At 42.2% G+C, this 24874-nt stretch overlaps 1 protein-coding gene and 1 long non-coding RNA gene across 3 annotated transcripts in view; one reads left to right on the plus strand and one right to left on the minus strand.

Moving 5' to 3' along the window:
* SORCS2 (sortilin related VPS10 domain containing receptor 2) overlaps positions 1 to 24874 on the plus strand; it is a gene marked incomplete at its 5' end in the record, with an annotated part of 136868 nt that overhangs the window by 44839 nt on the left and 67155 nt on the right. The window contains 4 exons of the mRNA XM_081015136.1: positions 17142 to 17306; positions 17858 to 17931; positions 22482 to 22546; positions 23984 to 24102. Of these exons, the coding sequence (XP_080871262.1) occupies positions 17142 to 17306; positions 17858 to 17931; positions 22482 to 22546; positions 23984 to 24102 (423 nt within the window). The remainder of the gene's footprint in view (positions 1 to 17141; positions 17307 to 17857; positions 17932 to 22481; positions 22547 to 23983; positions 24103 to 24874) is intronic.
* Positions 1604 to 10862, minus strand: LOC308481066. Of its 2 annotated transcripts, XR_013988438.1 has the most exons (4): positions 10623 to 10862; positions 8353 to 8752; positions 5616 to 5738; positions 1604 to 2472 (listed from the first exon to the last, which is right to left on the minus strand). It is a non-coding gene; the product is annotated as an uncharacterized lncRNA (long non-coding RNA). The 2 variants fall into 2 exon arrangements; XR_013988439.1 differs by lacking the exons at positions 1604 to 2472; positions 5616 to 5738 and adding an exon at positions 4956 to 5108.

The following is a 24874-nucleotide window of genomic DNA, read 5'->3' on the forward strand; positions in this document are numbered from 1 at the left end:
ATTCTGGGAAACCTCTGCTGCCATAATCCCCTAAGTGTAAGATTCCCAGTTCATTTCCAAGCACAATTCAAAGTGTTGGTGCTGACCTTTAAAGCCCTAAACAGCCTCGACCCAGTAAACCTGAAGGACCATCTTCAGCCCAGACACTGAATTCCACCTCCAAGGGTTTTCTGGCGGTTCCCTCACTGCAAGAAGGGAACCAGGCAGAGGGCCTTCTTGGCAGTGGCACCCTCCCTTTGGAACACCCTCCCATCAGATGTCAAGGAGATAAAGAGCTACACAACTTTTAGAAGACCTTTGAAGACAGCCCTATATAGAGAAATTTTTAACATTTGATGTTTTATTATGTTTTCATATGTACTGAAAGCTGCCCAGAGTGGCTGGGGAAACCCAGCCAGATTTGCGGGGTATCAATTGTTGTTGTTGTTGTTGTTTGTTGTTGTTGTTGTCATGTAGGCTGCAGCTTGTCAGGGGAAGGATCTGGGCAGGGTTTCTCCAGCACAATGGTTCTTGATGGAGATGATTGAGGTGGTGTATGGCAGTGATTGCCCAGACTTTCCAATGAACAGGATGTACCAATCCTGTTGATTGCTCATGTTGTTATTTGAATGTAACTGTTTAGAATGTTTCATGCAAATTCTGTCTGGAAAGGTGTAAGACAAAATGTTTGGTTTGACGCATTGTGATATTGACCTGTCTGACTTGCTGTAACCCCTTCTAATTTTGTGATGCACCTTTGATGTTTTCTGTGCCACAGATGCTTTGCTTATTGTTTTGTGGGAAATGTAAACCTTCAGAAGGCAGAACATCCTTTAGGTTCTCCTTTCTTTGCTTTTAGAGAGGTTGAATCTTTGTCACGACTAATAAACGATCAAAGGCTTAACAGCCCACTTTGCTTATGGATTTTTGCCTGGTTGTCTTTTCTATTAGTCTTCTGCTCTGACTAGGGAGCCTAGCTTCTGTAGAAAACCTCAGGACAGCAAGCCCCAATTTCGTGTTGCAACGGAAAGCAAATTGATAACACTCACAATGGCAATGCTAACTTTCATCCTTATTTCTGACTGAGTTTACAGTAGGTTGCTAAGAGCCAGGGACTCACTCGTTCCTAAGATCCAGCCTGGCTCCACATGAAGCATCTCAGTTGTCCCCAGGGATGTCAGTTGAATTTGCAATATAATGTGCAACATGGCTCTTCCATGACTGTAGCTCAAGCAACCTGACATGAATATATACAGATTGGGGGGTGGGAGAGAGCCCAGCAGTCTTAGCTGTTACTCAAGGGGACGAACTGAAATGAATGAACGTGACTAAGTTATGTCCATCAATTTCAATGGGTCTACTCTGAGTACAACTTAGCTGACTGCCATCCATTTCTAGCTGACTAGAAGTCACAGGTTTGGAGAAAGGCTGATCCACACATTGCATTCTCCATGTGTGACCACAGATAGCTTTGGACAGGTTGCATGGAGCAAATTTTGAATGTCTGAATAAGCACTTAGACGTTTTCTGATCTCAGCAAGGTAAGAAAACATTGCTGAGAAGTTAGCAAAAAGCATGGCTTACATATTTGAATACCAAATAGGTTGCAGTTCTCTTTGTGCATTGTTGATAGAGATGTGATTGCTTTCTTTCAAGTTCTTTCTCTCCATATAGCTCTGGTACCAAAGGGGGAGAAATTTGGTTCCATTTGCTTTTTAATGTAAATTGTCTTATTTTCATTTTTCAAACCAATATATGAATATGAAATGCAACCACCTTTCAAAATCTAATTTCCAAGGTTTCATTAATTTTAAAATTTGGTAAAATTGAACACTGCCATGATGTCAGACGTGCCTGTGATATTAGCCACATCCTGCCAGGCATGTGTGACACCATGAGACTTTTCGGTTTTACCAAATTTTCCAAACTAGTGAAAAATTGGATATGAACTTGCTTCCAACTAAAATGTTGGAAAGTCAGTGTTGTTGAAAGGTCACTAGGCAGCACTGAAATCGGTAGCTAGACATGCTCCTTTTCTGTTACCAGTGGTTTGCCCATCTATTGTATTTTTTATAGAAGTGAGACACTGTTCTTTTCCAGGGGGTTTGTGAGAAATGTGCTACTCCTGTGGGTTCAGCCTGTCAGCTGTGGTCATTCTCCCCCAAGCACATTTTCTGATTATTAAAAATGCATGATGTGCTAAGGCCCGCAGTTCTTCTTTTTTTTTTCCTGCACCTAAAAGATCTGCTTCCCCAAAGTATTGAAAAATTTAACACGTTACTGGCAGAATGTGTTCAGAAGATCAGTTGGCGAGTCTGTGTTAGCACTTTCAGAGGTTTTGTGCCATGAATATACTTAGTACTAAAGTATTGTAGAGGTTTCTGATCCTGATTCTTGTTATGCGCTGTCTTTCTCAAAGCTGCACACCTGCAGTGCTGTGACTAGTAAGTTTCCTGGCCAGAAGTTGTCGGCTATACAACAGGTCATCTCTTGCTGTAAAAAGAAATATAAACCCCCAAATGTATCTTGTGCATTGCACTCTCTCATCTTGACCACAATGCCCTCTTCTCTGTTCATCTTTTCGTGTGTTGCCCTACGTTTTCTTCCATGCCAAATTCACAGTATATTCTCATTTTTGTGTGAAGGAGAAAAGACTATGATTTCTCAAAAGGCAAATAATTATAGCAAATTGGACTCTGCTGCCTGTCAAACCTATAATAGCTGGAGAGATGTAAGACTCTGCCAACCAAAGGTGATGATCTGATTTACATTCCCAAATTCAATTCAGATCAATCCCCAAAGGCAATTTTGACTTAAGCAATGCTTTAGAGGGATAAAGGGGGAGTTCCAATCCTACAACAAAGAGTATTGAGAGCTATGATATGCCACTTAGGATTTCAAAATGCTTATAATCCAGGGGAAGGAAACCTTAACATTTCCAAAATAGTATCATGGAACATGATATGGGTGACTTAATACAATTGTATATGGAAAGCAAGTAGAACATTTAACTGAATTCCATATTATACTCCTCTGGAAGACAAGGATTTTATTGTCAAATTGGATTTCTCCTCAGGGGTATGTAACTTTTAAAACCTGAGCTCTTGCATCAGTCAGGAAATTAATATGAACATAAGGCAATCCTGCCAGCTCCCATAGTTTTGTCACTATAAGCACACAAAGTTGGTATAAACAACCACATTTTGGGAGGGTGTGTGTGGAATCTATAAGGTCTCGGTCTCTCTCTCTCTCTCTCTCTCTCTCTCTCTCTCTCTCTCCCTCTTCCAAAATTCTCAAAGTAATCATCTGCCAAAGATTTATTACTTTGGTAATATTTACTATATGCCGTATGCTGCTGGGGAACCAGTTGTCTCCAGCAAGGAAAGGGTTTAGATGGGGAGAAAACTAGCTGAGGAATCCATTATTCAGAATGCTTGTTACTTCCAGCCATGGCCCTGTGTTTAAGAATGAGTTGGCTGAACGGGAAATTGGTGGGTGGTGGTGGTTAAGTAGGTCATACGGTTCAAAATGGTTCAATGGATCAATTTGAAACTTGGCAGTATAGAAGACGTAAGTTTGAGGATGCCAGATTTCAAGCAGAAAGGATGACAAAATTGGTTATTTTAAGAGATTAAGTTATTTACATGGTTTACACTGAGGGAAAGTAATTTCTGTCTGCCCAAGAGCCCCATTCTCCCCCAGTGCCAATTCTAAGTCATGTAAAGAACTCAAGTTGGAGTAAAACCAAGAAAACATTTGGGCAACTTGATGATATGTTTTAAAATATATTAAAAACAAAAACCTGTAACAGGGTAAATATTTTCTGGTCTGGAAATACTATCGTGGGGAAAGCATCACGTTGATATTCTGTTTGTCAGACCTCTTATTGCTTCTGTGTGGTCTTTGATTTATTTTTGCATCTTTCACCTCCATCGCAAAAGGGCACAAGTATCCACATAACAACGTATATGCAAGTTTCATGCAAATTTGTGTGTTTTGTGAATGCAGCAGAAATCCCAATTCACATAGGCACACAAAATCCTGATGGCACTCCTGTTCAAAAGTACCGTATTTTTCTCTCCATAACACTCACTTTTTTTCTCCTAGAAAGTAAGGGGAATTGTCTGTGCGTGTTATGGAGCGAATGCCTACGGATGGCGGGGCGATCTGCTGCAGTCGTGAGCAGAGGATCCATGGTTCCCCTTCCTTCTCTCCTCCGTGGCTCACTTTGAAACAGCAAAGCGGGAGAGGAGCCGCTTACACAGGTGTAAGCAGCTCCTGTCTGGTTGGCTGCTTTAAATCAACCATGCTCTCTGTCCCTCTCTCCTCCCCACTCAGCAGCAAAGCTTTTCAGCGAGCCGAGCCGGGGAGGAGGGAGAGAAGCAGAGCCTACTTGTTTTAAAGGAGCAAAGTGGGAGAGGAGAGGAACCTTCTTCCCTTATACCCCTCTTCTGCATTATTAGTAGCATCCTTCTCCACCCACCCCACGCGTGTTCCTTCTTCTCTTATACCCCTCTTCTGCATTATTAGCAGCATCCTTCTCCACACACCCCACGCGTGCTGCTTGTCCCTTGAGTGCTTTTCCTTCCCTCCCCACTTAAAACGTGGTTACAAAGCATGGATCCACATGGATCCTCAGGAATTTTGCACTGGGTCACCCCAAATTCACCATCAGATCACATAGCATGTCCATGGCTACAGCATGCACCAAAAAACACACACGCACCCACTGTTTCATGGGGCCGCAATGGCACAAAAACGTGGTTACAAAGCATGGATCCACATGGATCCTCAGGATTTTTGCATTGGGCTACCCCAAACTCACCGTCAAATCACATGTCTGTGGCCACAGCATGAACCACAAAAATCATACATCCACTGTTTCGTTTAGAATATTTTTTTCTTGTTTTCCTCCTCTAAAAACTACGTGCGTGTTATTGTCAGGTGCGTGTTATAGAGCGAAAAATACGGTATATTGTAAAGTTGTTGCAAGGGCTTCATTTCATATGGAAGGAAACCATCTGTTTCTTGTAAAACTAAACCGGTGGTGCAACTGCAGTGGAGTAAAGGGCAAAGACATTGAATATGTGCATTTGCCAAAGTGATTTTGGAAGCTGGGTATGTTTCGCCTGGAAAAGACAAGATTGAAAAGAGATACAATAGCCATATTGAAATATCTCAAGGGGCATCACATGGAAGAGGGAACAAGCTTGTTTTCTCCTGCTTTGGAGGGTAGGACTCAAACCAATGGCTTCAAATTACAAGAAAGGAGATTCCAACTAAATACTAGGAAAAACTTTCTGACAGTAAGAGCTGCTTGACAGTGTAACGGTCTCCCTCAGGAAGTTGTGGACTCTCCTTCCTTGGAGGTTTGTTTTGAAGCAGAGGTTGGATGGCCAACTGTCATGGATGCTTTAGCTGAGATTCCTGCATTGTGTGGGGTTGGACTAGATGACACTTGGGTACCTTCCAGCTCTAAGATTCTATGATTCTCTTAGAATCCCTTTTATAAATATAGAATTTTAATGGCACTTGTGGGTGTTCCCAGGCATGCAAGAACAGAATCCCTGTGCCAGGAAACTGAACCCTGCAACATTCCTCAGCTGAAAATAGGGACTTTTCTCAGCCCAACTCACCCAACTGATAAGCGTCGGCTCATCCTGAGCTTGGCAGCAGCAGCAGCAGCACTAACAGGGAAATAGGGACATTCTGGGATCAATTCAGAGGCCAAGATGGCTTTCGTAATTCCAGGACTAGCCCTGGAAAATCAGGAAAAAAGATTCCAAACCTTTGGGTAATATAGGTCCAGTGTGGAGTGGATCTTCAATACATGATCTGTTCAAGCATTATGCCTTTACAGTATATGAGCCACACCACTAAAAATGGTGAATTGGTACCAATTGGTGCTGGATAAAGTTGAATTGTATGTGGTTTTTTGTTTTGGTTTTTTGCAAGATTTATACCTCAGTAGTTGGAAGATAGGTGGTAATCTTGCAGTTTTCACTGTCTTACATATTTTCAGTGATACTAAAGTTGGTGCCCAGTTCCTTATGCGACAAAGAGCCAAACTAATAGCCTCAATAGTTTATTTGATCCTACACCAGAAAATATGAATTATAATACCCCATATCGTACATTGCAATCACTTCTCCCCTTCAATATGCATTATTGTTTGCTGGGATAAAGATTGTTGTTCTTGAGCACTTCAGTGCTTGATGACTTCAGCCTGCTGCTATGAATTAGAGGACTGTAGCTTTGCACCCCAAAAGAAGCACCAGGCCACCCCCAAACGATACTTCCACAGCACCAGGGGATTGTCTCCTAGGACATTCCATAGAGTTTTATCTCACCCACTGCTTCCTTTTTCTGCAAGGCATAGTCATTGCCCAAGTCAGCCCAAGGCATTTTGGCACCTAAGGCGAACCACAAAATGGTGGTGCCACACCCACAAACGCCCAGGTGGCGTTGGAGGCTGCTGCTGAGGAGGAGGCAGATCTGGGCTCCAGGAAGGGCACCGCAGCCATCAGTGCTACTGCAGCAGCTGCAGCAGGCAATGGATTCCTTGGAGGCCAGATCTGCTGCCCCTGTGATCCTGCTGCCTGAGGCAGTTGCCTCGCTTTGCCTCATGGGTGGGCCGACCCTGGTCACTGCCCTCCATGACAGTAATGGCCACAGCTGCCACAAATGTTCAAGGGAACTGTAGATTTGCTCCTCCAAATAAGCATTGGGTCACTTCCCAAAGACAGCCCTACATAGTGTGCATGTTTGCAAGGGAGCCCTGCAAGAGCAGAAACATCTGGCACGGGGGATTTGAAGTTGAGGAGCAGTGCAGTTCCCTGCAATTCCCTGTTCAAAATCACATTCTCCAGTAGCCAGTTTTCTTAGCCAATGTATCTTGTCACAGCATTGTTGCACACTTGAGTGCTCCTGTGCCACCGAAAAGTCAGTTCCCCTTACTCTCAGTTGCCACAAAGTACAGTTCATAACATGCCCCTCGTTCATTTCCACTGTGTAAATGCAAATAGGACCAAGAATGTTTATTGTACTACTGCATTACAGGACTCAAAAAGTTGATTGCATTCTACCTAATATGGAAATTTTCATTTACTTCTAATAGGGCTCCCTCATTAACTATTCTTCTAAAATGTCAACCTGGCAGCCTTTCAAGTGGGAAATTGATTTCTTTTGTTTTCTGTTTTTTAAAATAACAAAAGGCTGATCTTCAGGTTGGGCTATTTATCTGGAAGATGCTCCAGAGGTGAAAACTAGACTGTCACATTTATGTTTCAACAGTTTCAACAATACTCAGTTATTGCTACAGTCAGTTCCCTGGGCGTATATGTCTGAGAGTTAAAAACAAAAAACCAGAAAAGAGAATGAGAATATAAACATTCCCTTTGGCACAGCTTTTGAAGGGAATCTGCATAAAATGTTTCCTCTAATTTCCCTTTCCGTGCCTAAATAAAAAACACTATTTTTGTGTATAACACTCAGTCACTTGAAGTCACCCTAATATAGATAAGCACATTTATCCTTGCCCTTATAATAGAACCTGTTATTAAATTGAAGGTAGCAGATGGCCGTATTGTTGCAACGTGAAGATGTTCCCATATGCTGTTATGATAAAATGGTGGTTTGTTGTTGTATCTCTTCAAGCCATAATTCTTCCAGGGCTTATGGAAGAGTGGCAGTACTGTATTTCTCAAGCCTAGTGAAACACAGGAACCTTCTTTGTACCAAGGCAGACTATTCCAGCTGAGTTTTGTCTGCAGTGATGGGCAGGTGTCAGACTTGTAGGATCTACTTCGTTTTCTTCCCTAGAACCTTGAGATCTATTAGCCCAACGCATGTAATAGACCCCTAGATCCAGAACTCCATAGTAACAGGTGCTTCCAGTGCCCCGTTTATTTAGAGGCCTAGGAGGGGGTGGGGTTGAGGAGGCAACCCATTCACGTTTTTCTCTTTTCACCAGATGACACAGTTGTGTAGAGGACAGGAAAAGATAAGCCTGATGCAAGGTGTATTGACATAAGCAGTGATAAAGGGAATACTGTTTAGCTCTTGGAGATAGTTGTACATCCTTTAAGCCAAATATTCAAAACAACCAGTAGGGGTTGAGAGGTGGTATGGAACAATTTGCCATAGGTGCAAATTGACTTTATTTGTCTTGAGCAATTTTAGCCTTCAATGTGATGCCACCTTTGCCCCGTCAAAGCCTTTGGATGAATGCCAAGGTTAAAATAGAAATTGAGATTAGTCTATTCAGCTACGAACATTTGATTGTCAATCACAATCAATATTTTGAATGACAGTGTGTGTAACTGAATGTTGTATTAACACATTAATTAACACAAAAATACAGTTTTCATTTACCTGGGTAATAATTATTTGTTAATTGGAATACTTAAAATACCAGTTTTTTCTGCCCTTCCTGAGACTTTCAAAGTAGCCGACAATCACCATAAAAAAATCTACCAATAAAACAAAAACAGAAACAGCAACAGCAGTCTTCAAGCAATCTGCCAAAAAAAAGAAAGAAAAAGAAAAAGAATAGGCAGAAAGGTTCAGAGCCCGGGTGCCACCGCTTTCTCTCTGCCTCGGAGGGCCGTGGGGCGTGGAGCAGACCTCCCCGATGATCCAAGCATGTGGGTGGACTCATGTGGAGAAGGTGGGCCTTTATATATCCTGCTCTGGAACGCTTTAAGCCAGGGGCCAGCAAACTTCTTCAGCCGTGGGCCGGTCCACCGTCCCTCAGACCACGTGGTGGGACGGACTATATTTTGAAAAAAATAATGAACGAATTCCTATGCCCCAAAAATAACCCAGAGATGCATTTTAAATAAAAGCACACATTCTCCTCATGTAAAAACATGCTGAATTCTGGACCATCCATGGGCCGGATTGAGAAGGCGATTGGGCCGCATCCGGGTCCCCAGGCCTTAGGTTGCCTGCCCCTGGTTTAAGCCTTTAAAGGTTGAAAGCAGCACTTTGCATTGGGCCCAGAAACAACTGAATTGAAACTGCTTTTGTGTTTTGTCTGATAGTTTGAATCTTGCCAGCATTCTTACTGTTGTATTTGGCATTCAACTGATGTTTGCAAATGCAGTTGGAAGTTATGTATAGCTAGATCTTGCTAGGATGCTACTAAGGCAGGCAGTAAAATATATAAGAAATCAACCTTTTCATTATAAATACTTTCGGGGGGCGGAGGAGATTGATCCTTTGCTTGCACATTTTGAAATGTAAGCATGGTTTCAGCATAATTTTTGAAGATGCTCTTTTATTAAGCTTATTTGTGATACTTCTTCTTTTTCCCGATATAAATAAGCTTGCTTCTTACTCTTCTATTAACTACAGTGGTACCTCTGGTTACAAACTTAATTCGTTCCGGAGGTCCGTTCTTAACCTGAAACCGTTCTTAACCTGAGCTACCACTTTAGCTAATGGGGTCTCCCGCTGCCACCGCGCAATTTCTGTTCTCATCCTGAGGTAAAGTTCTTAACCTGAGGTACTACTTCCGGTTTAGCGGAGTCTGTAACCCAAAGTGTCTGTAACCCGAGGTGTTTGTAACCCGAGGTACCACTGCATAAAGATTTTTCTAGCATCCATCTCCATGTATTTTGTATGAAAAGGAAGCTACCAAATGTGACAATGTAACCTACATTCTTTTTCTTACCTTCTGAATTTTTGCATTATTGTTTTCAGTGACTGCTTTCTATGAACAAATGAACGAACAATTGATGTGAGTTGTCATGACATGATGTGCCTGGGGCACTTTGATCAGTCGTAATTTTGTAGACCAGCCATGACCTTCCTACCCTGTTGTCATCTTCTTCTCTTTACAGAAATGATGTTCGATGCCACAGTGGCACATGCACCCGGGGCTATTACTTAGAGGCTGCCATAAGCATTGCTAATTACAGTAATTACTTTGGCCACAATCCAGCCAAAGTTAAGCACTTTTAAGTCCCATTGATTTCAAATCAAACTAAGTGCCAGCATAACTCCCTTCCATTTAAATCAATGAGTTTGAATGTGATGTTTTCACACACAAAGTAAAACCCGGAAGCATCTAATCGAATCTGTCTGATGTTACATGAAGGCAAGCAAATTACTCTATAAATGTTAAATTTACCCAGTCTGTATGGAAATAACTTTTATAAAAAGATTATCTCAACCAATTAGTTTCCATATTTAACTTTTTCTGGGCCTTTGCCTCCATTGGCGAAAGCCATATGGGTGTTTTCCTTTCTAAAAGATCTTTATATTTTATCCAAATGTTATATAAACATTTTCTAATTACATGATTTTTAAAACCATTATGGGCCTTTATCTTGTCATACCATAGATAAGCATGCCATCCAAACACATTGTCAAATTCCTCCAAGTCTAAAACATCTGCATTATCTAGTTGTATCCATTCCTTGACCCAACAAAAGGCTGCAGATTCAAAATAAATCTTCAAATCTGGCAGGGAAAACCCCCCTCTTTCTTTAGAATCTGTTAATAATTTATATTTAATTCTGGGTTTTTTCCCCTGCCAGATAAATCTAGATAAAACTTTCTGCCATTCTTTAAAACGTTTCACATTGCCAATAATTGGGAGGGCTTGAAACAGAAACAACATCTTTGGCAATACTTACATCTTAACCACAGAAATCTGGCCCATTAATGACAATTTTAAATTCGACCAAATCTCCAGATCTCATTTCTGACATCTCTATGTACAAAAGTACATTACATCCACAGCGTTCACCTGCTTGTTCCACCAAGCTTGTAACTCTTATCAAAAAGAGACATGAGATTCATCTGGCATGACTTGTTTGGGGAACTTTAAAATAAGTAATTGCTTCCTTCTAACATTTTCTTGTCCCTGTTGCTTGCATTCTTCTAAAATGCAGACCTCACAATGGATTCTTTGTTCTGGTTCCATTCAGCTCCCCCTCCCCATAAGGCATGTCTGGTCCTTGAATTGTGCATTGTGCAAGGGAGGGGGCCCTTGATTTGCCATGGCCATGGTGAGCGGATGCGGAGGCCAGTCCCATTTGGTGGAGCAGGTGGGGATGGCGACTCTTCTGCCCCCTGCCTTCTCACAGCTGGCTTTCCTACTCCCACACCCACTAATGGTATGAGGCAAACAGACAAAACTTTTAGTCATTTTGGTATAGATCAGGCATGTCCAACAGGTAGATCGTGATCTACTGGTACATCGCGTGGTAGATCCTGGTTGACCTCTAGCTCCTCAGCGATCTCCTTACAAAAAAGCAAAAAAGGAAAAGAAAAAAACCCAAAAAAACCCCACCAAATTTGGCTTCCTAAAAAAAGCTCAAGCTCCACAACTTGGGGTGGATCACTGCCAGTCTTTTTACGACAATGGGTAGATCACTGCCAGTTTTTTTATACTGTGAGTAAATCGCAGTCTATCAGGAGTTGGACGTCCCTGGTATAGATAAATACTGTTCACATGGAATCATACCTGCAGCGTCTTATCCAAGGAGGCGCACAAAATTAATATGCATGCAATGTGAATTTTCCAGTAGCCAAAAACTAGAAGGTGTAAATTCTGTTGCATTACGTTTTATGGTTTTTTTTATTATTATTATTAAAAGACATTTCTTCATACCACCTGTTACACAGAACATATGCTGACAGTGTACAAAAATAAGTTCATAATTTGTTAACGCTCCCAAATTAACAGCAGTTGCACGATATTTCTTTCACGTAGTTATTAAAAACCACAGCAGAGTACTTCTGGAATGTGAAATTGCATAATAGTATGGGATAGAGGCTAGAACAATACAGAGAGAAATTTAATGCTGCCATCTCCAGGTAGCACATAGAATAGCATATGTCAACTGAGATCAATTTACCTAAATTCATGTTTTTAATGAGTAATGGAGTGAACAGACTCCTCCGTACGATTATATACACGGGTGCACTGCCATGTAGAGAGACTAGTGTACACTGGATGTGTATGCAGGAAGTCAACAGCCATTTCTGTGATCACAATGGCTGAGGTGAGTGTGGCAGGGATGAGGGCTGCATGTACAGACTCATCCCACCTCCGATTTGCCTGCTGCTTTCCCCTGGGGAAACCCATGGTTTAGTGCTGAATCAGAACAAATGGCAACCAGGTTTGTCTCAGATTGCTGTTTGTTCTGATTTAGCACTAAAGAGCAGGTTTTCCAGGGGAAAGCGATAGGGCAAAGACAAAATCATTTGGCACAAGACAAGCGGAAGTGTGAATGAGCCCTGACTCACCCTAGACCTTCTCCATGTACCTGTTACCCACTTACACAATCACATGGAGAAATCTGAAAGAAAAAACTGGCTACTAATATATGAAGAGCAGAACGCCACTGTATATTGGTACATTTCTTATCCCAGAAACCTGGTTAGCAGGAGGAGAATTTTATATTATTACAAATCTGACAAGTTACTCCTCTTTCTGTTGTATTACAAATGTCCTTGGCAGTTTGTTGTATAGGTGCAAGCAAGGTTGGTATGTTTTTGGTGTGTCAAAAGGTTGTGGACAGGAATCTCTAAACATTATAGATTTCTTTCTTCATGTTTTGATATGCCGCATTTTCATTTCATGCACATTTCTTTTGGTGGTACATGAACATTTCATTGGAAAGAGATGTAAAGCATCAAAAAACTTATCTGGCTTTGCTGCCAGACTACAGACTGTCAATGAGGCTCTGGAAATTTATCTGTGACTGGTTTTTCCAGGAGCAGTGGCCCACGTGTCAGAATAGTTAGGAGTTGCTTGGTTGCAGGGGTGCCAACTTGAGTAATAGGCCCAGGTAAGCCCCGCCCCGCATAATCAATCACATGATGTGGCACACACACACTATTTGAATGGCAATGCCCATCAACTTTTTTTTGGGGGGGTAGCCCCCTCAAATATTTTTTTGGGGTGTCTAAAGACTACTCAGGCCCTAGGAGTTGGCTCCTGTGCTTGGTTGCCAGTTCCTCTTTTGTATAGCTTCTAAATGTACAGGGTGAGTCTTTTAAAAGAAGCCCCGTGGAACATGTGTACTCTGTATCCAGAGCCTCTTTTAAAGGACTCACCCTGTAGCATAGCTGCTTCTTTGCGGGGCTCAGTCCACTCCCACATGGAGTAGAGCACTGGAATGCATGCAGTCTGAATACCACCAGGCAGTGCTTATAGTCTTTCTATTTAAGCCTGTGTTGAGCAGACATGGGGTATAATTTAATTTCTGCATGATTTGCTTGTTAATTGAGCATTCTGCTTTCATTATATTTCCCTCCTAAACTGTTGTTACTAGGCTGCAACTCTTGGGAATTGGTGGGATAGAAAATGAACTCAATGAATAACAACAGTGGAACCTTGGTTCTTGAATGGCCTAGTTGACGAACAAATTGGCTCCCAAACGCCGAAAACCCGGAAGTAAGAGTTCTGGTTTTCGAATGTTTTTTGGAAGCTGAATGTCCGATGCGGCTTATGCTTGAGTGCAGGAAACTTCTGCAGCCAGTCAGAAGCTGCGCCTTGGTTTTCGAACGTTTTGGAAGTCAAATGGACTTCCGGAGCAGATTACGATTGAGAACTAAGGTACCACTGTAATTGTCTTCTAGAGTGAGCCCAGTTTACTCTGTTCTTTGCTGCTTCTGGAAATCTTTTCTCCCACTATCAGAGGCTGATGGAAGCACGCAAACTGAGGATCCCTCTGTGCAGCACATGAATTTGGAACAGAACAGCACAATTGTGTTGTTATGAATCGTGTTGGATCATGTGTAATTTGCACAGCGTTTTACAATCTTCATCTTACTGATTACTGCAACATTAGAGATAATGCAATATTCTAATGTTACAAATAATGAAAGGAAATTGAGAAATGGCAAATTGCCAGATAGTGAGCTAGTTATGGTAATTCATATTAGGATTCCACCCCCTCCCAAGTTGATCTCCTATTTAATCCAAAATCAATTTTAGTCTTTTCCTCTTTATATTGTAGTTCAGGCTCAAGGTAAGCCCTGATAATGAACACTAGGTATTTTCAGAGTATCCTTTGCAGGTATCCTGAAGTTGTAGCACTAGCCGACTCTGGTCTGATTTCATTGTTGCTCTTATTGCTGTAGCATGAACGGCAGCAAAATGCTTCTTTGCCATACTGTTGGCCCCTTGCCGTATGTAGCGCTTAACATTCATAACATCTGACTGAAAAGGCATGATGTCGAATGTGCAAACGCATTTAACATGCCTGATTTTTTCTTATAAAACATGTTCTCCCTAGCAGAGTGTGTGTGTTGCGGTGGGGGATACAAGCCACCCCATTGTTGCTGGGTGGATTTGTATAGGGACCCAGGCAGTGAATTGGTTAATCAGGTCACTGGGGAGAACTGCTTGTTGCCAATTTTGAAGGAGGGGTCAGAGGTTTTAAATACTGGTCGCCCAACTTTGGGCGTCCTCTTGGCTGCTTGCACTGGATCACCCGCCCACCCTCCCTGTATTGGGGGGGGTGGTTGTTCGCTTGACCTTGCTATGCCTGTCATGGGGTCGTCTGCTTTGAGGCAGGAGCCTGGTAGGAATTTGTCCATTTGGCTGATTGGCTGTTGCCATTTGGTTTTTACCTACTGCGTAGCAAATTGTCACAACTTGTAAGGTTGGCGGTTAGGCATTGGTTCAGATTGGTTGGTGGAGGGGTAAGTGCCTACCCCTCCAATGGTGGTGCGGAAAGGGAATTCCGTTAAGGAATTCAGGGGCTTGCCATCCCTTTCGTCCTTGTCCCTGGCATCGGACGTGGGCCGTGCAAGCCCCAGGGGGCATGAGGGGAGAAGTGAGGGACTGAGGCCCAGCTTCATTTTCTCCCCAAAATTTGTCTCCCTGACTGGCTTCTGCTGGAATCCGGAAGTCAGTCCTGTCCCCTGGGCAAGGACAGAAAGTCGGAACCAATGCCTAAGCAACCACTCACTTGGATGTATTTAAATAAAGTTGTGGCCAAAATAGTGCCAAAAACCCAAACCAAAATGGATGTGTGATGAGTTATTGGGGGGTGGCTTGGGGACCTCGACACGCAACAATAGCAGCTCTCTCTTTCTGAGGCCCCAAGAGGGATTGGAACCTCAGCTTTGTGGTAATGGAGTTAACTCTTACCTCCCTCTACAGTCCTGCCAAAAACCCTTCCTCCAGAAGCTTCTATTAGCTCAGGGGTCAGCAAGGTTTACCTCGCCTGGGCTGGTTCATTCCAGCAGAGATCCCTCTGTGGGCTGCATTGCACGCGCACACACCTGCAATTTCCGGTGTCTGTGTCTGCGCAGATGCAATTTCTAGTGCCGCAGAAGCGAGTCCCCATGCCACGCAGGTTTAGCGCGGGCGGCTCGGTTTGGGGGCGGCTCGTGGGCCGGTTAAACGACCCCCATGGGCTGCTTGTGGCCCATGGGCCTTAGGTTGCCTACTCCTGTATTAGCTCCAGGAGACAAGCATGTTGGGACTGTTGCATGCGTGAAATGGTTAACCTGTCCCCCCTCTCTGTGTGCTGCAGTCCCGATCCTGATTGAATGTCCCTGCAGCTTGCTATTGCTAAAATAAACAACAGCCGGTGTGGGCATTTGCATGCTTACATCACACCTGTTTGGACCCACAGTCCACATGCCAGAGAATCACTTGGGGCATCTCTAAGCTAGTGCATTCAGCCATAGGGGTTGCAGCCATGGCCCCCTCCCCTCAAACAAGTATGGATATTTTGCTACCTATGTTGCCTGCAGCTCCGCACCCCTGCAGGGATTTTTCAGCCGCAGCCACGCTGCACAATGATGTGATCATCTGACCTTTGGCTCTGTGAGGAGGGAGAAGTCTTCAGTGGTTTTGCTTACACACAGAATGTATCTTGAACTAATTTGTTCACTTCACCGTGTTTCACCGTGTTATTTCATAATCCATGGCACAACAGCCTTTCAGTCTCCTCTGAAATGTCACTTGTGGACAGTGAGTGACACTGTTACTCACTCTTGAGTTGAAAACAGCTAATTCTGGATCTGCCTTAGTGGATTCAGTATAGTTCCAAGCAAAATCTGGAGTGGATTGTCATCTGGGATGTGTGCAAACTGGCAGGTGAGGGGGAGCAGGCTGGCTGAGCTGCCAAGCCCCAGCCCAGCTGGCAGGTCACCTTTTACAGCACTCAGTGGGTTTGAGGATGAAGGCTAGACATAGGGGGCCTCCCCTGCTTCAGGGTCCCCCAGGACATTGCTGCTTGGCTGTTAGCACATGAAAATTATAAATGCCTGAATAGGTCTGCCAGTGGGAACCGTGAAAGTTACTGCAGTGTGGCTCCAACAGGATGCCTGCATGAGACAATTCCTCTTGCAGAATTCAGTTAGTTTCTTTATGCAGTTTGCAGTGAATTGTGATCTAGACAAATAATTGACTGCTGACTCTCACCACCGCTAGAGATTTACCATGTACATGTTGGCATTTTTTAGATTATGAGCACATGGGCAAAGAATTGTCATTTTAAAATGTATTGTATCGCTCAGTAAGGAAAATGCTGTCTTAGGAAGCAGCTTTGCAGCATTAATGGTAGTATTAGGAAGATTAGTTGTTTCCAACATTTTATTATCCCCTCCTCCTTCCAACTGCAGTCCTTGTCCCCCGTATTTTGCTGCCTCCTTCCAAACATCTTGTGCCAGTTGTGATATGATCACTGATAAAGCATGAGGATAATTCTTGTTCTAGCCTGCAACCCCACTAGGGAATTAGCACCGTAGAACAAAATGGAACTTTCTTTTGAGTTAACATTTATACGATTGTGCTATAAAAGTCCCTTCTCGTCTTCAGGGGATCCTGGGAATTGTAGTTCTATGGAGAAGTAGCATAGGGGATCCTAAATACAGAATTCCTACACCATCGTCCTACAAATCCTAGGTTGTTTTTTTAGGAAAAGCCATGGGAGTTGAAGTGGCATAAAACCAATGGTTATAATTGTAGCTTATATGACCTGTCCTAAAGGGATTATCATTAAATGGCTGATATAGTTCCTCTTTTGGTTTCTGGACCAGTTGGAAGGAAGATTGAGCTGAATCAGCTCAGTACATCTGTGCCTATTTTCTGCTCCTACATTTATTTGCCTTTTAATAAGATGAAAAAGCTTCCTGTAGGAAGTACAAGAGTCTGGCTAATCTGCTGTTCTTTTCTTTTGTAGATAATTCTTGTAAGTTCTTCCCATAATGACCTGGATCAGAGTCTTTTTATTAGCACAGATGAAGGAGCAACTTTTCAAAAGCAGCCTATTAATTTCTTTGTGGAAACCCTGATTTTTCATCCAAAGCAGGAGGATAAAGTGCTTGCCTACACCAAGGAGGGACAGGTAAGAAGGGACAAGCGGTATTTTGACATTTCTGAGATGTTATACCAAAATAAGTTCTAACCACTTTAGAGGAATAGCATTCAGATAAGGTTGACATTATTTAGCAATGGAAAATTATTATTCAGGTCATTCAGTGTAGGCTGTACCCTACACACATCCATATCATACTATTCTTCAACAGTTAGTGTTTCACAGCTGAATAACTGAACAGAGTCCATTGAACAGCATTGGGTTTGAGATGACACCAGCCAGTAACGAAGTGATATTAGGTATATGAAAGTCATGACAATGAATGTACATGTGTGAACCATTCTGTTATGCTATGATTAATTATATGAATCTGAATGTTGCTTCCTTTTTGGTCATGCTTTGTTGATATTTAAACAAATTGAAATGAACTAAGGGATGGCAGCCAGTAATTTGATCACCTGGACAGCTCACTCGCATATTACTTCCAGCCTTGAAAATTCATTTGCCTGTGCTTATTGTACTTTGTAAGAAGGATTAAATAAAAACTGTACTAACATGTTCTGCTTTTATTATATTTTAAGCTTTATGCATCTCTTGATTTGGGGACAAAATGGACACTCCTGCAGGATCATGTGTCAAAAGACCATATATTTTGGTAAGAAACATAATGTTGGTCTCCAGAAATTAGAGTTAAGGCAGATCTTTTGTTGGTTTGTTAGTGTGGTTTGATGAAAACTATCCTACTCCAGGGCCGGGGAATCCTTGGCCCTCCATATTATTGGACTCCAGCTCCCATTAGCCCCAGCCAGCATGGTCAGTCTTCAGGAATTCAGGGAACTGGCAGTCCAGCAACTTCTGGAAACCTAATACAATTGAGTGACCTCTGGTTTCTGTAGACATGGTAGAACAAATAGATACAACTAGTCCTGCTTCTTCAATGGCCCACTCTTCAATGATGTCACCCTCATCCACTGATTTGGTAGCAGCATGTGAGCTCTGATTTAGACAAAGAACTCACATATTCCAAAGGCTTTCCAATTCGTTGCAACAAAGCAGAAAATTTTGCGCCTGCAGATCTGAGCCCTGTGTCAAAGGTAATTGAGAAACTTCCTCAGCTCCACTAAACACTAGATAATAGATAATATATTTATATTTTATATATTTGATTCCGCAATCTGATCCAGTTATTTCAGTATAATTCCTTGAATCACTACTTTTACGTTTTATGTGACAAAACCCAAACAAACTACCATTCTTGTAAGGAGGAGTCATACAGCAAATTAATTGATGAAAAATGAATGTGGGAAGTATAGAACACACAAAAACATATATCAGGACACAGGTCTCCTGGGAAAAATAATATTGTGTGCAAAGTTGGAGGTGACCACTGCTGGCTTTGTAAAAAAATAATAATAAGTGAGACTTCTATCACATGTGCCCTAAGGCAAAAAGCTTTTGGTATATGGCAGAAGTGGGGATGCTCAGGCCCAGGAACCCTCTTGACTTCTCTGTTTGGCCCTCTGTTTGGCCCATGCCCCGTCATGGGCCCTTCTTTCCACCCTGAGTGGTTTTGCCTGGCTGGAACGAACTCCGATGATGCTTCTTGCTTGCCCGGATGTGGGATGGAGAGCAGTGTATTGGTGTGTGTAGAAACTAACTGGTTTCCACTTCTGCCTCAACTGATGATGACGGATCGTTCCAGTCCTCCAGGGCTGAAGAGAGGCTTGGACAAAAAGGAGGAGGGTAATGAGGCCATAAAGCCCCCTGAACTTCCTCAATAGGAATTGGGGAGACTAAGATACCTGCAGGTGCCCGTGGTGCCTGGGTTTGTCCCTGCGGGAGCAGGCAGGGGGAAGTGCTGGGTGAGAGCTTCTCCATTGTCTGCCTCAGTGCGTGGTAGATCTCCTCTTCGAGTTTTGGCTAACTTGAATAAAAGTTTAAAAGGCGCTCTCTGGGCAACATATTGAAGGGATGCCACAAGCAAATCAGCTGCCGGCTCAGAGGATTGGGACTATGAAGGTATTTATTCGAAATTTCAATGACTTGAAAGGACAACTCCTGCTGTTAACTGGAATTAGAGGCAGTGGGCCATATTTTTTGATGTTTTACTTGGAAATTGCCAAGGCTTTATTTTACTGCCCGCCCCCCACCCCCAAATGAGGATTAAAAAGTGAGGAAAGTGTTTGGAATGTGAAAGCAAAGCAAATAACAATGGCATATAATTTCTCCATTAGAGAAATGGAGGAAAAGAGATCGCCTGAGTTGTGCTAGGTGACTTTGAGACTGGCTGAATTTGCAGTGGATCATCTTCACAAAAGACCGCAGAACAAAATTTGAACTTATGTTGGAAAGACTGGAACTGATCACTATGATCAAGGAATAGCCATGAGGGATTAAAGTAAATAGTAAGTCGGTCTGAAGAAGTGAATATATTGGTGTAGTGGTTCATCTGGAACTGTAAGGGGCAAGAGACAGGTGGTTGGTTTCACTCGTCCAAGCAGCCTGTCCACATCCTTGGAGGCAACAGATTGGAATTGAATTCTACATTTTTAAAGATATATTAAAATATTTGTTGTAGTAGTAAATTGTATTATTTTACCACTTTGGTGTTTGCTGCCCTGGAAGGGTAGGGGTAGGCATTGTAATAATTAAATGATAAAACCAACCATGATACTCAAAATGTTGAAGTATCAGGAAGCACTGATTGGTTGGAAGCCTGTGGCTACCTACATTAAGTGGCAATAAAGATTTATAGGAATAGAGTTTGATTTCATGATTCTATGAAAATATTAATGATATATATCTGAAATAAAATTAGGCTGGAAGTCTTCAAATGATTAACTTTTTTGAAATGTAGTCTTTTAAATTACTCCACCTTTGTATTGACTTTGTATGTTCTTTGATGTACAGCTTTCAGTCTTTAATATTATTCAAAACATTGTACATCTGTATAGCTTTCTATTCTGCTTATACCTCATTTGCCTTTGTTCTTCTGTGTTCTTTATAGAGATAAATAATTAAAATAAAAGTAAAGAAAATGCACAGTGTGGAATGCAGGATAGAAATGTCATAAGCAAGCCTATTTAGTAAAAAAAACCCAGAGCCCATAAATTAAACATACTCTGTTGTGAAGATCAAGTTATTTTCTTTCTCTCCAAGTAACTCAAAGTGCCAGAAGACATTAGCCTTTCATGCTAATTAGAGCAGACTGCTTATTCAGTACACTTTTTTTATATATAAAAATAATCCCCAATAGAACAGTATGTAGCAGCAACAACAACATCTATTGAGCTAGTTGTTTTATTGTACTTATGAATAATGCTGTTTTGACTGGATGATCGAGCAGTGGTTTACTTGTCAATCAACACTGCGAATAATAAATCTTGACTCCATTTATGTGTTTGGGTAAGCTCAACGTTAGCTTGGTGCAGAAGGACAAATGGGAGAAAATTCTCTAGGGCCATCTGTGATGTTAGTGAGGGTTTTAGGTTGTTATTCAAAGGATGACATTTATGAAATCTCTTGGATCAGATACATAAGAGTGAATGCCCTGTGGGAGGGGGGTAATTAGAAAATAATAATTACACAGATATGACAGATTCTGTCTGGTTAGAAAGCTTCATTTGTGCAGCATGAATTTAGAAGAGTTTACAAGAACTAAATCTGCACAAGAACTGAATTTGCTCACACTGCTAGGATTCAAGTGTTGACTAGAGGCAGGAAAAAGTTGGCCAGAGTCTCTTAAGGGTTGTTTTGGGTATAATACAGCCTTGGTGGCTAAATGTGGGTTTTGGAGGCAACCCAATTATCCAACAAAGCCTGCTGCATGAAATGGGAACAAATGGTCCCACCACAAAAATGGTATTTTAGATTTTTCTTTAACACCCTTAATTTCCTCAAGACTTTAGGGAGGATTGTATGTACATCTATTAATTTGATATGCTATTGAGTTTGTTTGTTTGTTTGTTTGTTTGTTTGTTTATTAAAATTAGTTAACTTCCCATTAGAAATACCCACAATGGTATGCAAGAGTGAAAAAATAGGTATACAAAGAAATAAGAAATGAGACAGCCTACGAACACCCAGACAGGAATAACAAAAGCAGAACATCATAACTAAAAGCAGACTCACCATGTTCAAATAAGAACTCAAAAAATTGTAGAATAGAAACAATTGGTTTGTTTCCAATGCTGCCATTCAGCTCATGCACCAGACTTCTGCTCACCCACCAGTGCTTCCCCCTACTCTTCTTTCCCCCATAACGCCCTCAAAATCTGCTCCAGATGTTTTGCGAGGGAGGGGGAGCAGAGGAGAGAAAGGGCAAGTCCTGTTGTAGAACTGAAATGCTTCTCATGAAGCACTGGGTGTAACCTGCTGCCTGGCAGGCTTCTCTAGGAAATCTTCCTTGCTGCAGATCTACCCTGACAAAGAGAGCAGAAGCTTTCCAGACAATTCTCCATAAGGTGGACTGAGCCAAGGGCATTAAGAGATTTAGACATCGTATTCAGCACATTGATCTGAATTTTGTAATGGTTACACTTTCTGAAAATAATCAGACATGACTATTAGAAATAATGGTGTGTTGCTTTCAAATTTATTTCCTGCTTTTGTTACTTTGAAAACAAATACAATTACTTTTTAGAAAAGGAAGGATTATGTAGAAAGGAAAGAATAAGTGTCATGAAGAGAAGGCCACACAGAGGCTGCAGCAACAAGCTTTATTTCAGAGCCTATTTCTTTTCCGCTGTGGTTCAGCTTCCACTAACACCTACGTTGTTTGTCTTGCTATCTGCTATGATTGAAACCAACAGTTAATTATGTCATAGTGAAGGGATGGGGCTTGACTGCCCTGAACTGCCTGTGTATTATATGGGAATGCATATTTTTGCTTGTGTGCACTATGGGAATGTATGTGTTGCTTGCATGTAACCTACAGTGGAGTTTTAGGGATACTCTGGACTCCTATTTTTGTGTTTTTTACCTTTTACATTTTTTGAGATATTATACAAAAATCAGGAGGCAGAAAAATTATGTTTTGCTTGATGTTGTGAGAAGTTGCATATAAATCCTTCTGTTTACCTGCTGCCCTGAGCTCCTTGGGGAGGAAGGGCAGGGCATAAATATAAGTAAGTAAGTAAGTAAGTAAGTAAGTACCCAAGGTCTATAGCTGTCCTGAGATAAGTTTTGGTTTCATTATGCTCCCAGGGCAGTTGATGGAGTTGATGAAGACCCTAATTTGGTTCACATGGAAGTCCAAGATCCCAGAGGAGGTAGGCATTGGGGAGATGATCCCCATTTCCTGCTTTGTTTTATTTAGAAACACACTTTTCATATATCATAAATTTGTTTTACTTATATGTATTCAGCAGGACTATTTTATCTCTGTTGCCTTGCTACTGCAATGGCTGGATGACCTGTCATTGTCATTGTGAACCTGCGTTGATGGTTGCGGCTTTTCAGATGAGATAAGTCAAATCCTTGGCTGCAGATATACTAGCTCACATGGCAAATATATATAGTGTGAGGCACAGAGTTTACAGTGCAGGCCTTCTTTGTACACAACTACAGGTGAGGATACGCAAATGAAAATTAGGCTGATGGAAGTTTCAACCAAGCAGTCCAGCCCAGCAAAGATGAGCTCCATTAAGTATACTAACGTTGCCAGCCACCCAAGAAGTGTGCAAGACCTCTTTGTTAGGAATGTTTCTACATTACTGTAATGTAGAACTATAGGATGAATTTGAAGTTCTTTCTGAGTTAAAGTCAAGCCACCATACCCTGCTTCATTGAAAAGGCTATAAAGATGGCGATCTGGTCTTGCTTTTAATAATGAACATGTAATCCTAATTTTGAGTGAATGCTGAGCTAAGGTCAAGTTCATGTGCTGAAATAATATGTGGATAGTGTCCTTCTTGGGCTATTTGGAGACCTGAGAAAGAGTTGCTTCCTTCTACCAGTGCTTAGAACAACGAATTCAAGCAGAATATGCTTCAGGAGCTGACTGTCCCCTCACCCATTGCTCCAAGAAAGGAAGAGTGGCCTTCCACTGCTGCTACTCAGTACCAACCACCTCCAGAAGATGTAGGCCATACTACACATAATGCTAATCCAGGCTCAATACTACAACTGGGGAGGTAATTTTAACCTTTCTGGAGCTGCTGTGATCAGCAAAAATCCCCTGGCCACCAGGCTGCTATTTGCATTGTGAGGGAAGTCTTCATTGGTGGGAGATTCCCACCCTATGCAAATGGCAGCCACGGGTGTGTGTGGTTTCTCTAGTCTGCACAGCAGGGAAAGGGTTTACGTCTACTGACCCTTTTAGTCCTGCGGACACACCACAGCTTCTACTTGCATTTGTAAAAAAGATCCACCCAGTTTAAAGTTATGTGATTCAGTGTCATGGGTAGTTTGCCTCACAACTGGCAAACTGCTTTAAAAGGAGAAAAGCAGCTGTCAAAGAAGTCAGGCAGCAAAGCAGTTCTAAGGGGCTCCCATCCATCCCCCAGAATCCCTGACTTCTGAAGGAGGATCCCCACCCACATTTATATATCACTAGCTTCTGGGTGATAGATTTGTTGGGCAAACCTTTTGTGGCATGTGCATTTTCACAACAGGTCAAACTGCTTCAGGAAAAGAATGTTAGCAGTTTAAAATAGCGCATCTGTTATTTATTTGCATGGTGCCTAAATGTTTCCTGCCCTCTCTAGGCTTTCGCTACATGGCCTGTCAAATTCAGAACTGTTCAGATAAAACACCGAGAGCCCTCTTCATTGATAGCATTGACAAAAACTCATTGACAGTGCAGGATGACTACATATTCCTTCAGGTAATGCCACTCATGGAAGGTAAGTTACAAAAGTTTTAATGCAACCCTTAGCATATTTGCTCCCACAGTGTGGGGCTTACTGGCCAGAAATTTTCGGTTCGTAGCCTACGTGACATAAGGACCATCAGAACCAAAACGGAAATTTATTATAAGGAACATCTTTTAAATGGCCACATAACCCATTCTGTTTCTTTGAAGATCTATGACAGGCAAAAGTGCTAATACATCAACATGCAGCTTCTTTTGCCCCTTTTATAAGGTCTTCAGTCAAGGGGTCACTTGCAGTTGATGAGAGGTCCCTGCATTGTCTGTTGCACCGCCCTCCAAAATAAGGCTTTTTCAGGTTAGGGACAAGGTAACAAAGGGTGGAAGACGGGGGGGGGGGGCATACACGAGAGTAGCAATTTGAGTCAGGCCAAGCTAGGATGGGGTTTGAACCAAGTTGACCTGGTGTCAGGGTTGGTTCAGATGCAGGTCAGCGCTTAAGATGCAGAGACAAGCAGAAGTGTTAGCTCTTTATTCAAGAAAACAGCATACCAGGCAGCAATGCCCACAAACAAGATTGGCCCCCATGAAACAGTTGCCATGACTGTTGCCTTCTACTTCTTACTAAGTCTCCCCACCAGCTCTCCCAAGCAGCCTTAACCTATGTTGGGGAGGGGCCACCTGTGCTCGTTGTTATGCAAACGCAAAGCTCTCCTTGACCTTGGAGATAGGGGGGGACGGGAGCTTACTACAGCAGGAAAAACAAGCTCTGTGGATGCAACTGCAG

The sequence above is a fragment of the Podarcis pityusensis genome (assembly GCF_964106645.2).
Source record: "Podarcis pityusensis genome assembly, chromosome: 7".
Taxonomy (NCBI): Eukaryota; Metazoa; Chordata; class Lepidosauria; order Squamata; family Lacertidae; genus Podarcis; species Podarcis pityusensis.